At 40.8% G+C, this 16182-nt stretch overlaps 1 protein-coding gene across 5 annotated transcripts in view; it reads left to right on the top strand.

Moving 5' to 3' along the window:
* The window catches only part of cald1a (caldesmon 1a), a 65967-nt gene extending 49787 nt beyond the window's left edge, over window positions 1-16180 (top strand). For 4 of the 5 annotated variants that reach the window (XM_040035111.1, XM_040035110.1, XM_040035114.1 and 1 more), the window contains 8 exons: window positions 1745-1882; window positions 6613-6656; window positions 6871-6946; window positions 8344-8484; window positions 8670-8765; window positions 10222-10290; window positions 11801-11837; window positions 14574-16180. In XM_040035111.1, coding sequence (XP_039891045.1) covers window positions 1745-1882; window positions 6613-6656; window positions 6871-6946; window positions 8344-8484; window positions 8670-8765; window positions 10222-10290; window positions 11801-11837; window positions 14574-14587 — 615 coding nt within the window. In that variant the 3' untranslated portion in view covers window positions 14588-16180. Of the gene's footprint in view, window positions 1-1744; window positions 1883-6612; window positions 6657-6870; window positions 6947-8343; window positions 8485-8669; window positions 8766-10221; window positions 10291-10602; window positions 10655-11800; window positions 11838-14573 lie in introns of all 5 variants that reach the window. The other variant, XR_005696320.1, reaches the window with a different exon arrangement.
* The last annotated feature ends 2 nt before the right edge of the window (window positions 16181-16182 follow it).

Genomic DNA, 16182 nt, shown 5'->3' with positions numbered 1-16182 from the left:
TCAAAGCAAATTTGGTACATCAATAAGAGCAATAAGTTGCTATGAGTCTCTTCTTGTGATAATTGGGAACTGTGATAAATGTAAAAAAAATTAAAATCAATCTCTGGGCTACCACCAACTGTTCTTAGACGCTAAGAGGTTGCTGTCCTGTTTTCTCTCTATTATGACTGAATTATCACACAATTCTGGTTTTCAGTCATCTTTTCCTTCTTTAATATTGTTCTTTTGTTTGTTTGTTTTTGCCCTTTCATCTTTGGATTAAGCCACATTTCTATGCAAATGGCTTATCGGAGTCTTCGATATATCCATGAAGCTGTCCCTTTAAACTTGAAAAAGTATGAAAAAGCTACACATCCCCGTACTATATGTTTATGTAGTTATAGGAAAAATTGCAGTTATTCAGTTTTGTAGCCCAAGAAAAGAAGCTTGCTTTCTAATTTGGATCTTGTTGAGTCCAGATGAAACACCTGCTGAGATATTTGTAAGCTCCTGCACACGCAGTGTTGTGTCTGTTCCCATTATTGTTATAATAAAAAAAAAGGAGGGGGCTGTAGTTGGGGATAGCAAGTCTCGAGAACGGCACATCTCTTACAAATGAGTCATTCTGCAACAATAACACACCGTGTGTGCTTAAACCTCTGACTGGGCCAACAGCGAAAGATCGAAACCAAAAAACCCCAAAACAATCGAAAGAAGAATGGACTTGAATGGTTTTTATTGCCTGCCCACACAGCTGTTGCAACAATCAAATTTCAAATGCAGACATCAGTGAGAATGAAGTCAACAACTGTCACTGCAGTCTTTTACATTTTCTCATGCCCTGCACCATGTTGATTCATCCCTTTGCACCTGTATGAGCAGAAACCCATGCATCACTCTCTCTCACACTTGCACCGCTGTGACGTTATCTCGCCATACGTCTCCGTTATCATGACTCAACCTATTTGGGTCCCCGCTTGTAACTCACATATGTCATTCCTCTGTCTCCTCTTCTTACAACATCCTCGTCCTTGCGTATCTCAGACGCGATAACCTCTGCTTTCCTTCGTGTTCCCCCGCTGTACCGAAACGCGTCGCTCATTTTCGCTCGCAGTCAGCTCGCGCCGAGGCCCCTACATTCTCGCTATTACCCTGACTGGTCTTCTTTGTTGCTCTTGGCTCCGAACGTGGCGGCCCATCTCTAGCTATCTGCCCCTGTTCTTCTCCTCTTGTGTGATGTTAATGAGGCCTTTTGGTTTGTAATTAAAAGATGGCCCAGAGATACAGAGAGACTAATTAACCAAGACAAGGCTGCCGGAGAGGGCTGATATACTGCCAAGCACCAGCCCTCTTCTGAATACTGTACAAATGATTCATACTTTTTTTCCTTTCTTTTTTTTTAACTCTTGATAGTCTGCTGTATCAGGCTTTTCAAAATGCCTTTTTTCTCCCGAGGCAGCCGATGGCTGTAAATAAGAATTTACTCAGAGTAATTGAATTCGAGACTGACCTGCTTCATTTGATAAAATAAGTAAATCAGTTAGAAAGTGTCTGGGTCGGCTGCATTTTTGATTGTCAACTGCCAGTGACATTTTCTTTATCATGTGATAGCCTGTGGCAGCATAAGTATGTTTCCATTTAGTTAGAGTCGATACAAGCAGCTAGCAGACACAAGCTACCATTACCTGGCAGGACTGCTGTAATTAAATTGACCAACGCGTTCCCTGTCAGAGTCACTCAGAAATGCCTGCCATCTCTTTCTCAGGAGGAGAAGAGGAAGATGAAAGAGGAGATCGAAAGGAGGAGAGCAGAGGCGGCTGAGAAGAGACAGAAGGTGGATGACACTATGGATGGAGAGGGCAAACCATTTAAGTGTCTCAGCCCACGAGGATCCTCTCTGAAGGTCAGTCCAACCATTTTTGACTTCTCACCTCAGGTTTTCCATTCTGGTACTGCACATATGGGTTAGGATAGAAATAGAAGCAGCAATAGAAATCAAAATACAAAGATCATTCGGCGGCCTGAACAGGCATATGTCACTGGCAGATTTTTTTCAGCGGGGGCTAACAAGCCGATTAGGCAGAGATGAACTCTGTTTGTTGTATGAAAATGCAGTTCCTGACTGACTTTTATTCCAGTAAAGCCTGAACCATGAAATATTTGCCAGATTTTTTTTCGCTGGATTATTAACTGAACCTTCAAATTAAAAAAAAAAAACATAAATTTGCAATTGAGTTTTAATTTCTGTAATTTTTCCAAAAACTGATATTTTTGTGCAATGTATTGCTCACAGTAGTCATGCTTACGTCTTATTGGATACTGCAGGGTTTTTTAAAAAAATGGGTTAAATCCATCTGAGCTGTTTTTAAAATCAGCATCTTAAAATGGGACTAAAACATTTGCACGTAAAGGCTGAATACATGATTTATTGTTGACCTGTAAGGATAAGCTGAAATGCAGTGAAGCTCTTAATAATTTGATGAAGTATGATGATGTAAACTCTAATCATTCAAGGTAAATTAGTTTCAAACTGCATATTTTTCATCCTTAACTCAAATAAAACAGTGCAAAAATGTTTGGAAAATTAAGTGTTGTAATGCTAAGCTAATCTTTACATCCCTGACAGGCCCCCACACTATGTATGAACACACTATAATGACCACGCTAACACTTGTAGCTTTGGTTAAGCAGACAGTCAAACTATTAATACATATTTGTGCTTGTGTTTTTGAATTGGACAAGTGAGTAAAAGCACGCACTTCATCTAAAACTATCAGGCTAAATTGTTGCGACCATGAAAAATCAACTTGTGATCCTGCTGCCTTTAAAATGACTGCTTTAAAGACAGGGACCAGGTCAACAACCACTCAGTCAGCTGTCGTCTTCTAAGAAACTTTACTGATCAAAAGCCAATAAGACATTGTCAGTCTCCTATCAGTCTGCTATTAGTTTGTTATTCAGTGGGGTTAAGTTGCCAATTACATGTGATTCACAACCAGTTAGCAACCAGTCGAGCAAAGTATTGCTAAGAGACATGTCACAGACGAGTTGTGCTCATCAGTAAAAACTGGCTCAAATTTATTTCAACATGCTGGCTGCCTGCCTCCATTTATAAAATAGATGGCAATTATTTGCAAACCTTCACCATTTTGTCTTAAAGTGATTGCAGTCAGGTTGAGTCAGAATTGAGTCAAAAATTAATTCACTGGGCAACCACTGATATTTTACTACATTGCAAGTGGCATCAAAGCTAACAATCAAACCAGCATTTGCATCCAAAGCTATTTGACAATGTAGTGTAGTGAACAGCGGGTGAACACTTAAATAAGTTTAAGGCTTAAAACAACTTTATAGCATTTGCGTGCTGTATTAAACTCTATTTGCACTGGTTCCTTTGCAGTCGTCAGCAGAACTCCGTAAAAGCTTTCCTGCAAACCTGCAAACACCATCTATCCTTCAGTGCAGCAAAGCCTACTCTGAACATTCAAATATTTGGAGAGATTAACCGCCAGGTGACTGGCATCTGCACAAGTGTTATCTAACTGAGATAAAGGAGTGGATTTCATAAAACCAGAGAGAGAGAGATGCAATAATCAAACTGTAACTTGTTTTTTTTTTAAAACTGTCTAAATCTAAACCCTTCTCGAGAAATGCACGAAGAAAAGTTTCCCCCCAACCCTCCCCACCGCCTTATCTAAAGATAAATGTTTGTCACTGCAAAGGAACGTTTAATCAACTCAAATGTGAATAAATGTTTTCAGTTTTGCCAAAAGCCAACTCCCACGCACACAAAATCTAGGGGGATTTTTTAGCCAGTGGAGAAAATCTAATTAGTGACAGTTAGCTGTAATATCCATCTGGCCCATCCCAGTGAGACTCTAGACTAGAGGTTTGGCTCTAATGGTGTGTGAGCTCTGATTGTACTAGACCCAGGCACTTCTTTTAATTGTGGTCACTTTGTAAACAGTAATTCTCATGCCCCCTTCACTCCCTTCACAGACAAAGCTTTACTTTGTCGTCATGTTCACTGTACGTACAAGTGTTTCTTCGTGACTGTGTTTGTTTGAGTGCATATCTATCTGTTGTGTTCTTCACGTACACGGAACATATGAACAGTTATGGTGCTGTGTTTTGCTTTGAGTTAATTTGTGTGTTTTCGCAACAGATGAAATAATCCAAAGAACGAGGGGTCTGGAAACTCCATAAATTAAATTAAAATCGTATAGCTAATATGAATGTTGCCTTAACAAACATTTGCAGACACATAGCGTCTTTAGCATTTATTAAATGCCACATATTTCGATGTTTAGTGATTGTAATATCCGATATGAATTTCGGTTCAGTTATTCAGCTATTGCAAGGCATCTGAATAGTACTGACTAGCTAGCTAATTTTTGCTAGCAGGAAACACGCTTAAAACAAAAGGTACTCACTATCTCGTAAGTACCTGAAAAGCTAGTTCCTTAATGCGGTTAGTACAAAAGGATATCAATAAAGACAAAACGGCATCTACCTGTCGCTCAAAACTGAAAATGGCTTGTTTGTGTGTAGTTTTTATTAAGATGAGTTTGAGAGCAAGCAAATCTGTCATGAATGTGAAAATGTTTTTGGATTGTAAGCAGGTTATAATATAGGGGTCATTTTAACAAGCAGCGATTTTTGGTACTTAAATGGGGGCTAAATTTAAACTCAGAAGGCTCATATGCTTGGGAGGTAGCTGATGCATTTCACAAAAAACTAAGTAACTCATTGTTAATTTAAGAAAATGGACAACCCAAAAGCCCAGTAGGTCGGGTATATACCATATAAGCACTAAATCCCTGGACTGTCTCCACTATCCCTGACTATAAAGGAACATAAAACCACAGAAATTTAAGTTTGAACCTTTTGTTATTATAGGAGCACAAAATACGGGCGTAATAATCCCATAACTGTGAAGAAGATAGAGCATGAAAAGCAACTCTAATCTATTTCATGCTGAAATACCTTTTGCTACATAAAGACAACAGACAACAACAGATCTGTTTTTCTCTATATTGGCTCACATGAATTGGAGCATATTCTTGCTTGATTTATGTGCAGAGTGAATTTCATGCCCCTTTGGTTTTTGTTGAACCTGTCCAAAGGCTACTTCCTATATCAAAATGACATGCATGCCATTGAAGACACACACTTTACTCCCCTCATTTCTTTTTGCTATTAGGTGCTTTTTGTTTGACAGCTGCCATTTGGTGCCTCCTGTTACACTAAAACGTTAAAAAAAAAAGACTGTCTTACTATCAGGAATCAGCTCCCAGTGGAACTCTCAGTCCCGAGAGCTCGCCTTCATGTTATCAGCAGTAAACCAGCATAACCCCGCTCTGTATTGTAGATAAAGCTCAGTGTTCTGTGGCAGAAAAGGACAGAGGGACGAGATGAAGGACAGGCAGCAGGGATATGCAGGAAAGCGATTAGGGTTAACAGGATTACTGTAACTGCATTCGGATGGCTACGGCTCTTTAAAATGCGTCTGAGAATGGGGAATTTCCTGTCAGGGAGTATTTTTGGGAACTCCCACATTCGGTAGCAGTCGAGTGCAATGGCCTTCTTCATAAAGAGAGGGGAAGAGGGCCTTTTTTTCTGCTGTTTCTTCTTTTGTCCCTATTATAGGGTTTTGTGTTTTTGTGTGTGTATGTGTGCATCTAAGGAACGCATGTGCTGCCCTCTCTTTTAGCCTTTTGTGCCGTTGATCATAAACAATCCTCAGAGATTCCCACAGACTAAAGGCAGAGAGAGCAAAGCGTTTGCTGTGGGGTGGGGGTCAGTTTCTGACTGTGTGTGCGTGTGTGTGCATGTCTTTCAGAGCATTTTGCACATAGAGGGAACAGTATCTTGGTGCTGCTCAAGTGAAGCCAAATTATATTACGTATGAAGGAAAATAATAATGAGATATTTACTATTTGAAAACACACCCTGCAAAGAGATTGCGGGAAATAAAGTTAAGTGCATGAAGGGGACCTATTTCTTGTCTGTGGTATATACTCTTACGATGATGGATGTTCATAAACATGGTCAAAGTTTAAAATATTGAGCAGAAGTAACCCCTGTATGGCAGAAGCTCAGGGCTCAGACTGCTTTATTCTTGGATCTGTAAGCTGTCAATGAGAACAGATATCTATAATATGATCGTCTCAGGCGCACAGCTCTGGCTGCAAGCATAGCAGCTCCACCCACCTTCTGTTCAAATTATCAGTTTGCCGGGGAAGGCAAAGGGAAGTCAGCTTGAAGTGGAGGGAAAGCGAGCTGAGATGGCCTTAGGTGTCACAGCAAGCCTCAGTTTAAAACAAATGAGGATTATTATGAACTATGTCTTTGGTGGAGTCAAGAAAAACAAAATCTGAAGCTGCACACAGGTTAACAGATCCCCTTTATGTTATTAATCATCAAAGCTTAGTGACTGTTTAGAACTAGGCGTGTCTACATGTTGAAGTTAGAAATGAGTTCATATTAACGGTAATAAAAGGATTGATGCACTTGAATCAGCAGCAGGGATGCTGTAATAAATATCTGAAGTGTGGTAGAGATGTACTGCATGCAGCGGAGCAATTCTGATGCAATCTTTATAACTCACAGATTTCTAACCTTTCTTTACAGATTGAGGAGAGAGCCGAGTTTCTAAACAAGTCAGCACAGAAAAGGTAAGCGTCATCTTTTTTAGTCGTGTTGACCTCTACTAACAACGCTTTTTAAGCAATCCTGTTTTTGCTGAATATGAACAATACAATCGAGAGCTAGACCCGAGAGTCTGTAGTGTAGGACGTAAAGCCCAAACTGTGTGTAATGTGTATATCATTTTCAGGGCATTTAGATTTTTCATGCACTGTATGTTAATTTCTTGCTTTTGCCCAGCAGCACAATGAAGGCGTCTCATTGTCCTGTGGTGTCCAAGATAGACAACAGGCTGGAGCAGTACACCTCAGCTGCTCAGGTTAGCTCTGCATCAGCTTTGAAAACACTGATTGATGGATGGATGGATGGATGGAGTTGTTTGTCATTTTCAACAAGTTTCACGCACGTCTCCTGTGCAATCCCAGCCCAATCTCTCAAGCTCCTCCAGATTTGATGGTCTTCTGACACAGATTTTTGAATGGGATTCAAGTCCAGGCCCTAAGCTGCCCAGTCAGTAATGTTCACTTTAGTCTTCTGGAGGAGTGATGTGTGTTTTGTGTTGTTGTTTCTTCGGTCCTTCCACCTTGATAAGATTCCCAGTTCCAGACACACTGAAGCATCCCCAAAGCATAATACTCCCACCACCGTGTTTTTAATGTGGGGATAGTGTTCTTTGGGTTGTGCACGTCTCTCGTCTTTCTCCAAACATAACCAGAATCTCTATAACCAAAGAGCTCCAGTTTCATCTCAGGTGACGGACTTCTAGTATACCTAATCATTCTCGAGGTTTTCCTTAGGATACTTCAGTCTGGTTTGAAGGTCTACAGGCTCACAGTTCATTCCCTGTGCGAGGTTCTAGTGATTGTCTTCTTTGACATCACAATTCCCAACTTGGTTAAGTCATTCTCATGTGTCTCTAGTGTCTTGGCAGTTGTCCTGGGGTTTTTAGACACATTTCTCACTAGTTTTCTTTTCAGAGTCTTTGAAATCTTTCACTGCCTACCTCTGCCAGCCTTGCTCTGTGTGGCTCTGTTTGAATTTCTTGATGATACTTCTCACTCCAGTCCTCAACACTTGGAAACACTATGATAACTTTTTATATCCAGCATTTGCTTTGTGAGCATCAGCAATTGTTTTTCTCAAGATTTCTTTTGTTTTTGGCACGATGCTTTCTCAAGTGACAGCTCAAACCCTCACAAAGTTTTTATATTGTGTGTAAATTGGAAGATAACCCTCAGTTTTAACTTGACTAAATCTTACAAACCCTGAGCATCACAAAGTTAAAACACATCATTGCACAGCAATGGTTTGTGCTATGGCTCAATAATTTATCTGTACATAAATAGATATGTTGAAGCAATCAAAACATCATCATAGCTCCACCCACGTTGCACATGCCAGTCACTGATTGATCTGTGCATCTCTAGTGCAAATATCCAATATTTGTCAAAAAGCAACTATGCAGAAAAAGTAATATTTCATTCCGTAAGCGTTTTAATTTGCTTGACTAAAATGTGCCTGCACTGCCTATTTTTGGCTATCATTCTGGAAATATTATTATCATCAATCCAAAAGTGCCACTCCTGAGCACAACATTCTACTTTGACTCCCCAACTTAGCCAAAACATAACAAAGACGTTGCATTGAGTTGTTAGCATTTATGCTTTTTTCCTGAGCTTTTATCGTAGCTTAAAACCCAGATTTCTGTCTCCTCAGAGAGAGAACAAGGAGTCTCGATCCCCTCGCTCCGGAGCCGTGGATCTGCCCGTGGTCACCGACAGCATACGAAACATCAAGAGCATGTGGGAGAAAGGCAACGTGTTCAGCTCGCCTGGAAGCGGCGGGAGCACATTCAAGGTAAAAAAAAAAAAAAGAAAAAAGTAAAGGTGGTGCAGGATGTTAGAAAGTTGTTGAAACTTTCTGTGTGTATGAGCGAGAGAAGGACAGACAGGCAGGAAAGAGCCCAGTTCACTGGTCCTTCCTGCTCTGCCCCGCTGCCAGTGATGACCAGGCTTGGCTGACCTTTGACATTGTCCAAACAGGAAGCAGCTGTGATAAAGACAGGCGTAGCGGGCCGCATCAACGACTGGCTGAATAAAACCCCAGAGAGCAGCAAGACACCAGGAGGAAGGCCAGCGGTAGGTCAACGCTGTATGAGCACAGTACACTTAGCACTCACCTCAGAGCAAAATCCAGAACCAGAGCACATGAAGGTAGTGGCCTGCATTAGGGTTAGGGTCATCTTTTAAATCTCATAAAGTTGTCATGGAAAACACAAGTAGTCATTCTTCTGCCAAAGTTTGTTTTGTTTTTCTTTTTTGTATTTTGTTTTTCTTGGCTCTTATTTTGAAGTGGGTGGTGCTTGGTTGGCAGAGAGTGATGCCACTGGCCTCTGTCAGAGACCCACCCCCGATGAGCCTGGTTCTGCCTGCTTTCATCCTGTTAAAAAGGAGTTTTTCCTTCCCACTGTCACCAAGTGCTTGCTCATAAGCGGTCTTTTGATAGCTGAGGTTTTCTCTCTGTTATTGCAGACTCTTGAGATGACTGTTATTATGACTTCACGTTATATAAATCAAATTGAACTGAATTGTACACCAGTCACGATTTAACAAGTTGACCCAGAATCCAATGACAGCTGGTGGGTTTTTCTTTAACTGTCAACCAAGGCCAAATCCCACTGTGGCCTCTACACCCTCCCGTTTCGCTGGGAGTGTGAAGTGCTGTTGAAGGTTCTCTGAGGCCATCCTTGTGAAATAAAACAGGTGTATGGGCAGTTATCCGACATCGCTGCTGCTCCCACGTTAGACCAGTTGGCTTGGAACGGCTCTTAATGTGGCGGACCCTCCACATAACAGTGAGAGTGACTAGTAATAATGTGCAGCATTCCCTCTCCTGCTTCAGTCCCGCTGTCTTTTTATGCCTGTGTCATATTTACTGCTGCTTATGTTCTGTGTAGGACATGTTTTATGATCACTTTCAAACGATGCAGTGAAGCAGGTCAGTTGGACGCAGGCTGTATCCTCTCTCTGACTCCACCTGGTGGCCTCAAATAAAAATGAATTATGACGTGTGTGAGCTTGCTGCTCTCGCAGCTGTAATTTCCAGATATAGTGCGTGTGGACAGTGTAGACGTGGCATCATTTTCAAGCATTTGATGCTAAACCCGTTGCAGTGTTTGCTTGCAGACAAAGATTGAGCTTTTTGTCCTGTCCTTCCCAAGTGTATAGAAACATTTAAAGCTGTGACTTTATCCAAATATTCATGCTGGAGCATTATGCTGTGTGCTAACATTGTTAAAACAGAGCAGGGGAAACTTTCACTGCACATAACTTTATGTCCAACGTGACAGCATTAAGACGTCTTTCTCGAGTTTTACTTGGATTGCCTCAGACTATTGATTATCGTGTGAGCGCTTTTTCCTCCACACAAACCCCTCTCCGCTTGATCGCATCGGTCATTCTCTGCGCTCGTTCCATCCTGCCTACATCTCAGGTACACCGCCACTGCTGCCACACGATGAACATTTTCAATCAGAGCTCCAAATGCAGAGCATGCACTGATAATGCGCTTGCTTTCTGACTCTCCCCCTGACAGGACCTGAAGCCTGTTGACGTCACCAACAAGAGGAGTCTATGGGAAAACAAAGGCGCCTCTCCGGCCAAGGTAGATGTCATTAATATCAGCCCATTTACTTGCTTAACATGAAGTGAGATTTGTATAGGAAAAGATCCAGATTAGTGCTCCACGTACTGGAAGAAGTCCAGAATGGAGTTTTGACTCTGCCAAAACAGTTTGCGGTCTTGGACGGCTCTCCATGTATATTTTTTTGCTCCAGTTTCCTGTCGTTGTCAATCAAAGAGAACATTTTGTTAAAGAGATGAAGTAGAAATATTAGATTAATCTCATGATGTTTCGACCCTGTATGGCATTACTGAGAGTAACAATCACGTTTATGTGTTTTTTTTGTTTTTAAAGAACTCTGATAGCTAGTTGACCTCACCGTTAAATCTGGAATAAGCCTGGAGAGGTAAAAGAGAAACTATTCTATGTCTTTTTTGTGTCTTTTTTTTTTTTCAAAGCGCTTATGACTGAATGAGCCCACACTGCTTTGCACTGACTTTTTTGTATGTGTTTTGTTTTGTTTTTTCGGCTGTGGTTGGACATTTTTGAGTTTCAGTCCAAAGTTAGAGATTTGCGATCTAACGTGTACGTCACTTTTTGCGCCTCCTTGACTCGCAGTGTTTTTAGAGGCTTTTATTTTGACGAGCAGTCACTTTGAGCCACTTTTCTGCAAAAGGAGAAAAGAAAAAAAACTAGAAAGAAATAGAAATCTTTTCAATTGCTGTAAAATAACACACACAAAGTGGACTTAGTCAGTTTAAAGAAAGGTTACACTGTTGCCTCCATTAACATCCATAGGTTATTAAAGCCGACGCAACAAAATCCAGAAGATTACATCAAATTTACATTGTAAATTTACAAAAAAAACAAAAAGTGTGCCCGTTGTCCAACTGCAGGCTTTAAACTTTTCACAAATGGCTGCATCACATCACTGCTGCTCCTTCTGACGGCCACAAATCACCGCTCTCGAGCCAGCTCAGCTTCACTTTACTTTTTATTGCCCTAATGGAGGAACTGTTTACAGCATTCTTTACAGGAGAGATGCCTCACTGGGGTGTGCAGCGGCAGCTCGACCGCTGTGAATCACTGTTATCGCCTCTGTTTTTCAAACACGTTTGACTAAAAGCTGATGGGAATGATCTGTTTTATCGAATGTCTGTGTGTAAATTTAAACTCTGCTTAGCAGAAGTGGGGAAAAAGGCTGGATATCCACCATAACCACTCATTTTTCTACAAACTCTCTTTTCCTTCTTATCTGGCAGCCTTGTGTTGCCACAGGCAGTAGCTACAGCGCAGGCCAGAGGCTGTGGTCTGCAAGTGAGTAGTGGGGCTGGAGGACACCAGGCGGTGGTCTGTGCTGATGTAAAAAAAAGGGCCCTGTACAGGAAAAGTGGTGGTTAGAGAGTTTTCATTAGGTAGTGTGCTATGCTGTGACGTCAGGGAAGACAGAAGAAGCGGGTGGGATAGGCGCAAGAATCCGTGGGCGAGGTGCAAGTGGAAGTCTTTCTGCATCTTCGCTGGCTCATTAACTTCTTGTCTTCGTGTTTTCCAGGTGGCAGGCAGAGGGGAGACCAAATCAGTTGCTAATGGTGAGTTTTTCCACGCACAGGCATGCGTGTGGCCGCTCTGAAGAGTTCAACTTCACTGGCTCATTCTGAGCTGGGCCACTTTGTCTGCTTTCTTCATTTGTGTAATTGAAAAGACTGGGGGATTTCCTCAATCCACAGGGGTACACACTTAATCCTTTAGTTGAGGTGGAAATGTGGAAATGAAGTTAGACAATCGACTAAAGGACAAGGACATCGATTATCTCATTGTGTACAGGCAGGAGCTTCTTGTAACAAGCGAGGAGCGACAGAAATTCACGTGTTCGCTTGACTCCCCCAGCAGCAAACTTTTCCACTTGTGTTTGTTTGGACACATGTCTAAGCACTTAAGCATTTTAATTTTTGTCGGGATTAGAGGCATGACCTCACCTGCGCTTTGACTTACACAACACCGTGTGTTCCAAAGCGCATAACTGGTCCTCCCACAGGCAGCCGTGCAGTATTTCGGTTTGCGGTTTGGCCTTTTGTTTGGCTGCTGCTTTAGGATGCCACTTACCCATACATTGTTTGCTATTTTAAAATCAGATCCGAGCACAGCCTCCTCCTCCTCAGGCAGAAGAGAGCTTTTGGCCTTGAGAGATTCCACACATGTCAGCGTAATGCGGTGTTTGTTCAGAGCACACACACACGCGCACACATAACCAATTTCACCTTTATGAATGCTCTCAACAGCCTTCTTGACACCACTCAGACCTTTCAGCTTTTCCACTCTTGCACACGTCCACGTCTGTTGCTTAGATCCGGGCAGCGTTACAAGCAGCATTCCTGCCAAGCCGGTTTGTCACATTAATAACTGGTATGTTCGAGATTAGCACACCATAGCAGTCTGACTCAGAGGATGAGAAAGGATTTGTTTCTTCTTTTTTTTTTTTTTCTTTTTTTTAATTTCTTACTAAGAGTTGGCTGCCACACCGTACAGACATCTGACACCAGAGTGGACAGCGTGGAAGTTTACAGCCCACCCGCTCTCCACATGCTTGGAGAGTTTCCAAAATTATGTAGACACTTGAAAATAGGTAGAATTCAATGCTTACTGAGTGTAGCAGTTTATGAATCAGGGTGCACAACTTATCTGCTGTCCTTCAACAATGCAGAAATATTCAAAAGAATTGCTTGTATTCGACTTTTTTAATAAATCAGAAGTAACCAAGGGTCTTGAATGGCATTAGGACCTCTGTTAATATTATTATGTGGCTTGTTTTAGATGTTGGATTGAACTATGAAACAGTAAGTACTTATTTTTGTTCCCTAAGTGCTTAAAAACAACAATGCTTTGAGCCAAACAGTCGTGTCAGTAAACCTGTTAGCATGATTGCTGGGCTGAGAGAAAAAAAACATCTGCAATAATTTGGTGGTTAACTGGAGAAACTGAACGTTTTGACCTGATGATGGTGTTAAATGAAAAGTTGAATTGAAAATTAGTACGATAACAATCATGTTCCTAGAAATACAATACTATGCAAAAATCTCAAGCCACTCCTCATTTCTTTATAGTTTGATAGAAAAATGGAAAATAGGTGCAGTGTTTTATTGAAACATTGAAGTACAGCATATAAGGCAAAAACAGATTGTGTACAATCCTCATGAGTTCGAAAGTCACCATTATTCTTCAACACAATCTGTACTCTTAGTTTTTGTCATCTCTTAAGGAGTAATTCTCCAGGCTTGTTGAGGGGACATTCAAAGCTCTTCTCTGGATGTTTACTGCCTTTTGCATCGTTTTCTGTCAGGACAATCCCACATTGTGTCAGTAATGTTGAGATCTGGGCTCTGGGGAGGACAATCCATGACTGATAGTTTTCTGGTGTGTGTTTTTCTGTCCCGTTATGTTTGTAGTGGACTGAGAGTGTGTTTGGCATCATTGTCACAGTGAAAAAAGAAGCTGTTGCCAATCAGACACTTTCCTCGTTCTGTTGCATGATGGAAGGTATTTTGCTGCATTCATAATTCCCTAAATTTTGACAAGACCCCAACACCACTGGCTGAAATGCATTCCCCAAATCATTACAGATGGGTGTGTACTCACTGCTGTTCATATATATTTTGATGACGACTTGAACCAAAAATATAATTTGTAATCATCGCTCCATCACTTGCCACTGATTTTGACACCAGTTCTCATGTAATTTGAAGTACCTCTGTGTCATGACTTAACATGACTTCTTTCCACTGGGAGCATTTCTGATATTAGTGATCAGTAGATGGATTCAAAGAAAGGCCATCTTTCAGATCCTGCGTCAGGTCTTTGCTTGGATTGTTTCCTGTTTCTTAAGGGCACGACTTACTCTTTAAAATTGGTTCTTTGCTAAGCTGTCTGTTATTCCATTTAACTTAAATGATTCATAGGTCAGCGTTAGGTAGCTTAACAAACAAAAAAGTTAATTTCTCTGTTACAAGGGGTGGTCTTTTAAAAAATATAAAAGACCTTCGGGAAACTTGAAGAACTCTTGCTCAAAACCAACAATATTTCACCAAAGTCTTGCTCCTTGTAATCAAAATATAAAGACGAGTGGTGAGTCAAGACTTTTCCACAGTACCATATGGAAAATTAGCAAAACTATTTTGACTCCTTGTTTTGAAGTCGACACAAGTCCAATAAACTCAGACTTCTGTGGAGCCAAATTTAAACACCTCACTGCTTGGTTTAACACAGACCTGTGTGGGAATATGGACTTGGAGTCGGGCCACTGATGTACTCGTTTTTGTGTCTTTCGATAGGTATGGGACACTAATGTCTTGAAGGAGCCACTAAAGCTGGGGACCACGACAATCCAAGAATCTTCTTTGACTTTTCCTTAAGAACCAAATACCACACCCCCAGGAGGGACCCCCAAGAGCACGCAGGGACAGGACAGACACTGTCCGAGCACTGTACCGAAACAGCATCAGCATATTGTTATAGGCTTACCACGTATAGTGCCTTTGCACAATAATTTCTGCTTTCTAAAAAAAAAAAAAAAAAAAAAGTATGATAACAACAAAATGCTGTGAAATTTGGACATTTAAAATCACGAATTACTTTATAAAATCCTGCCAGGAAGACAATAAAACTAATAGAATTAAGATTTATGTCTCGTACTCCGTGCTGAGTGGATGAGTTCAAAAGTTTCCACATTCCAAAGAGATGGGCGATATCACTTCTCTCCCTCAGAATATTTTCCATCTCTCTCTTTTTTTATTTATATTTAAAGCAAAAGCTTCACACAATGCTATATTATTCAACGTTCACCTGTTCAGGATAGAAATATAAGCACTTCTAGAGTTTAGCTTATTTCACTTTTATTGTCTTACCAATAGTGCAGCAATGGTCTGAGTAATATATGCTAGCACATGTGATGTTTTGACTATGACCTATCATACTGTATCATATATAACATCTGTATACTTATAACAAAAGGTATTTTTTGCTTTTTTATTCATTCACCAACAGGCAGTTGATTTTGAAGGTGATAGGAGTGTTGGATATTCAGAAGGCCATTTTGACATTTATTGTCCTTTCATGTCATTTGTTTTTTTTAATTTATGTTTTAATGTTTTTTGGGGGGGGGGGTTGAGTTCTTTCTAGCTTTCGAACACTTTAAAACATCTTCAGACATTCCTCTTAAAAGCAGTTGCACGTGGTGCCTTTGCTGCCTTAAAGTTTTATGATGTAGGACATGTTTTTTTAATCTGCCTTTAACTTCTTTTTTGCCTCTATGCACACTCTTATGCTCAGCAATACTTTTCATATTGAGGGCATACAAAGTAAAATCAGGGTGCCTAAACATATAGCAAGGTCATAGTAACAAGGATATTTACCACTATGTAAAACTTCTGGCCTTTTGATTGCAATGACAGCATTTAGGACAGCCGAGGTACAGTACTTTAAAGCCTCCTAGCAGCTCAGCATGATTTTGACTTGTGATTTTTCACGTTTTCGCGCAGCACAAGCTTATAAGAATATGAACTGTTTGTCAGGGCATTAAATTGATCGGTGTTACTGCTCAACAATCTGACAATCACATTCCATGGCTCCTGAAAAGAGCAGGGGAGCTGGACCAAAATATTTTTAAGCATGATTAAAATGTGACGTTTTTGTATTTTTTTTTAATGTAATGGTTTCATAATGTTGTGTTTTGTTTTGTTTTCTACAGCCTTGTGTCCACTTTTTAAATTTCCATGTTTAACCAGACACTTGTTCCTTGTGTAGCGCTAAGCCTATGCAGAATACATTATCTGTAGTCTCTCTCCAAATGTCATACAAGCAGGCAGTTTCCAAGCGGAGGAATGTGTTGAACATTGTAACCTTGACTCAACAACAGCAATAAATACATTGAGGTATTCCACA

Source organism: Simochromis diagramma, unplaced genomic scaffold, assembly GCF_900408965.1.
Source record: "Simochromis diagramma unplaced genomic scaffold, fSimDia1.1 OVJJ01000816.1, whole genome shotgun sequence".
Taxonomy (NCBI): Eukaryota; Metazoa; Chordata; class Actinopteri; order Cichliformes; family Cichlidae; genus Simochromis; species Simochromis diagramma.
This window is presented reverse-complemented; position numbering and strand designations above follow the sequence as displayed.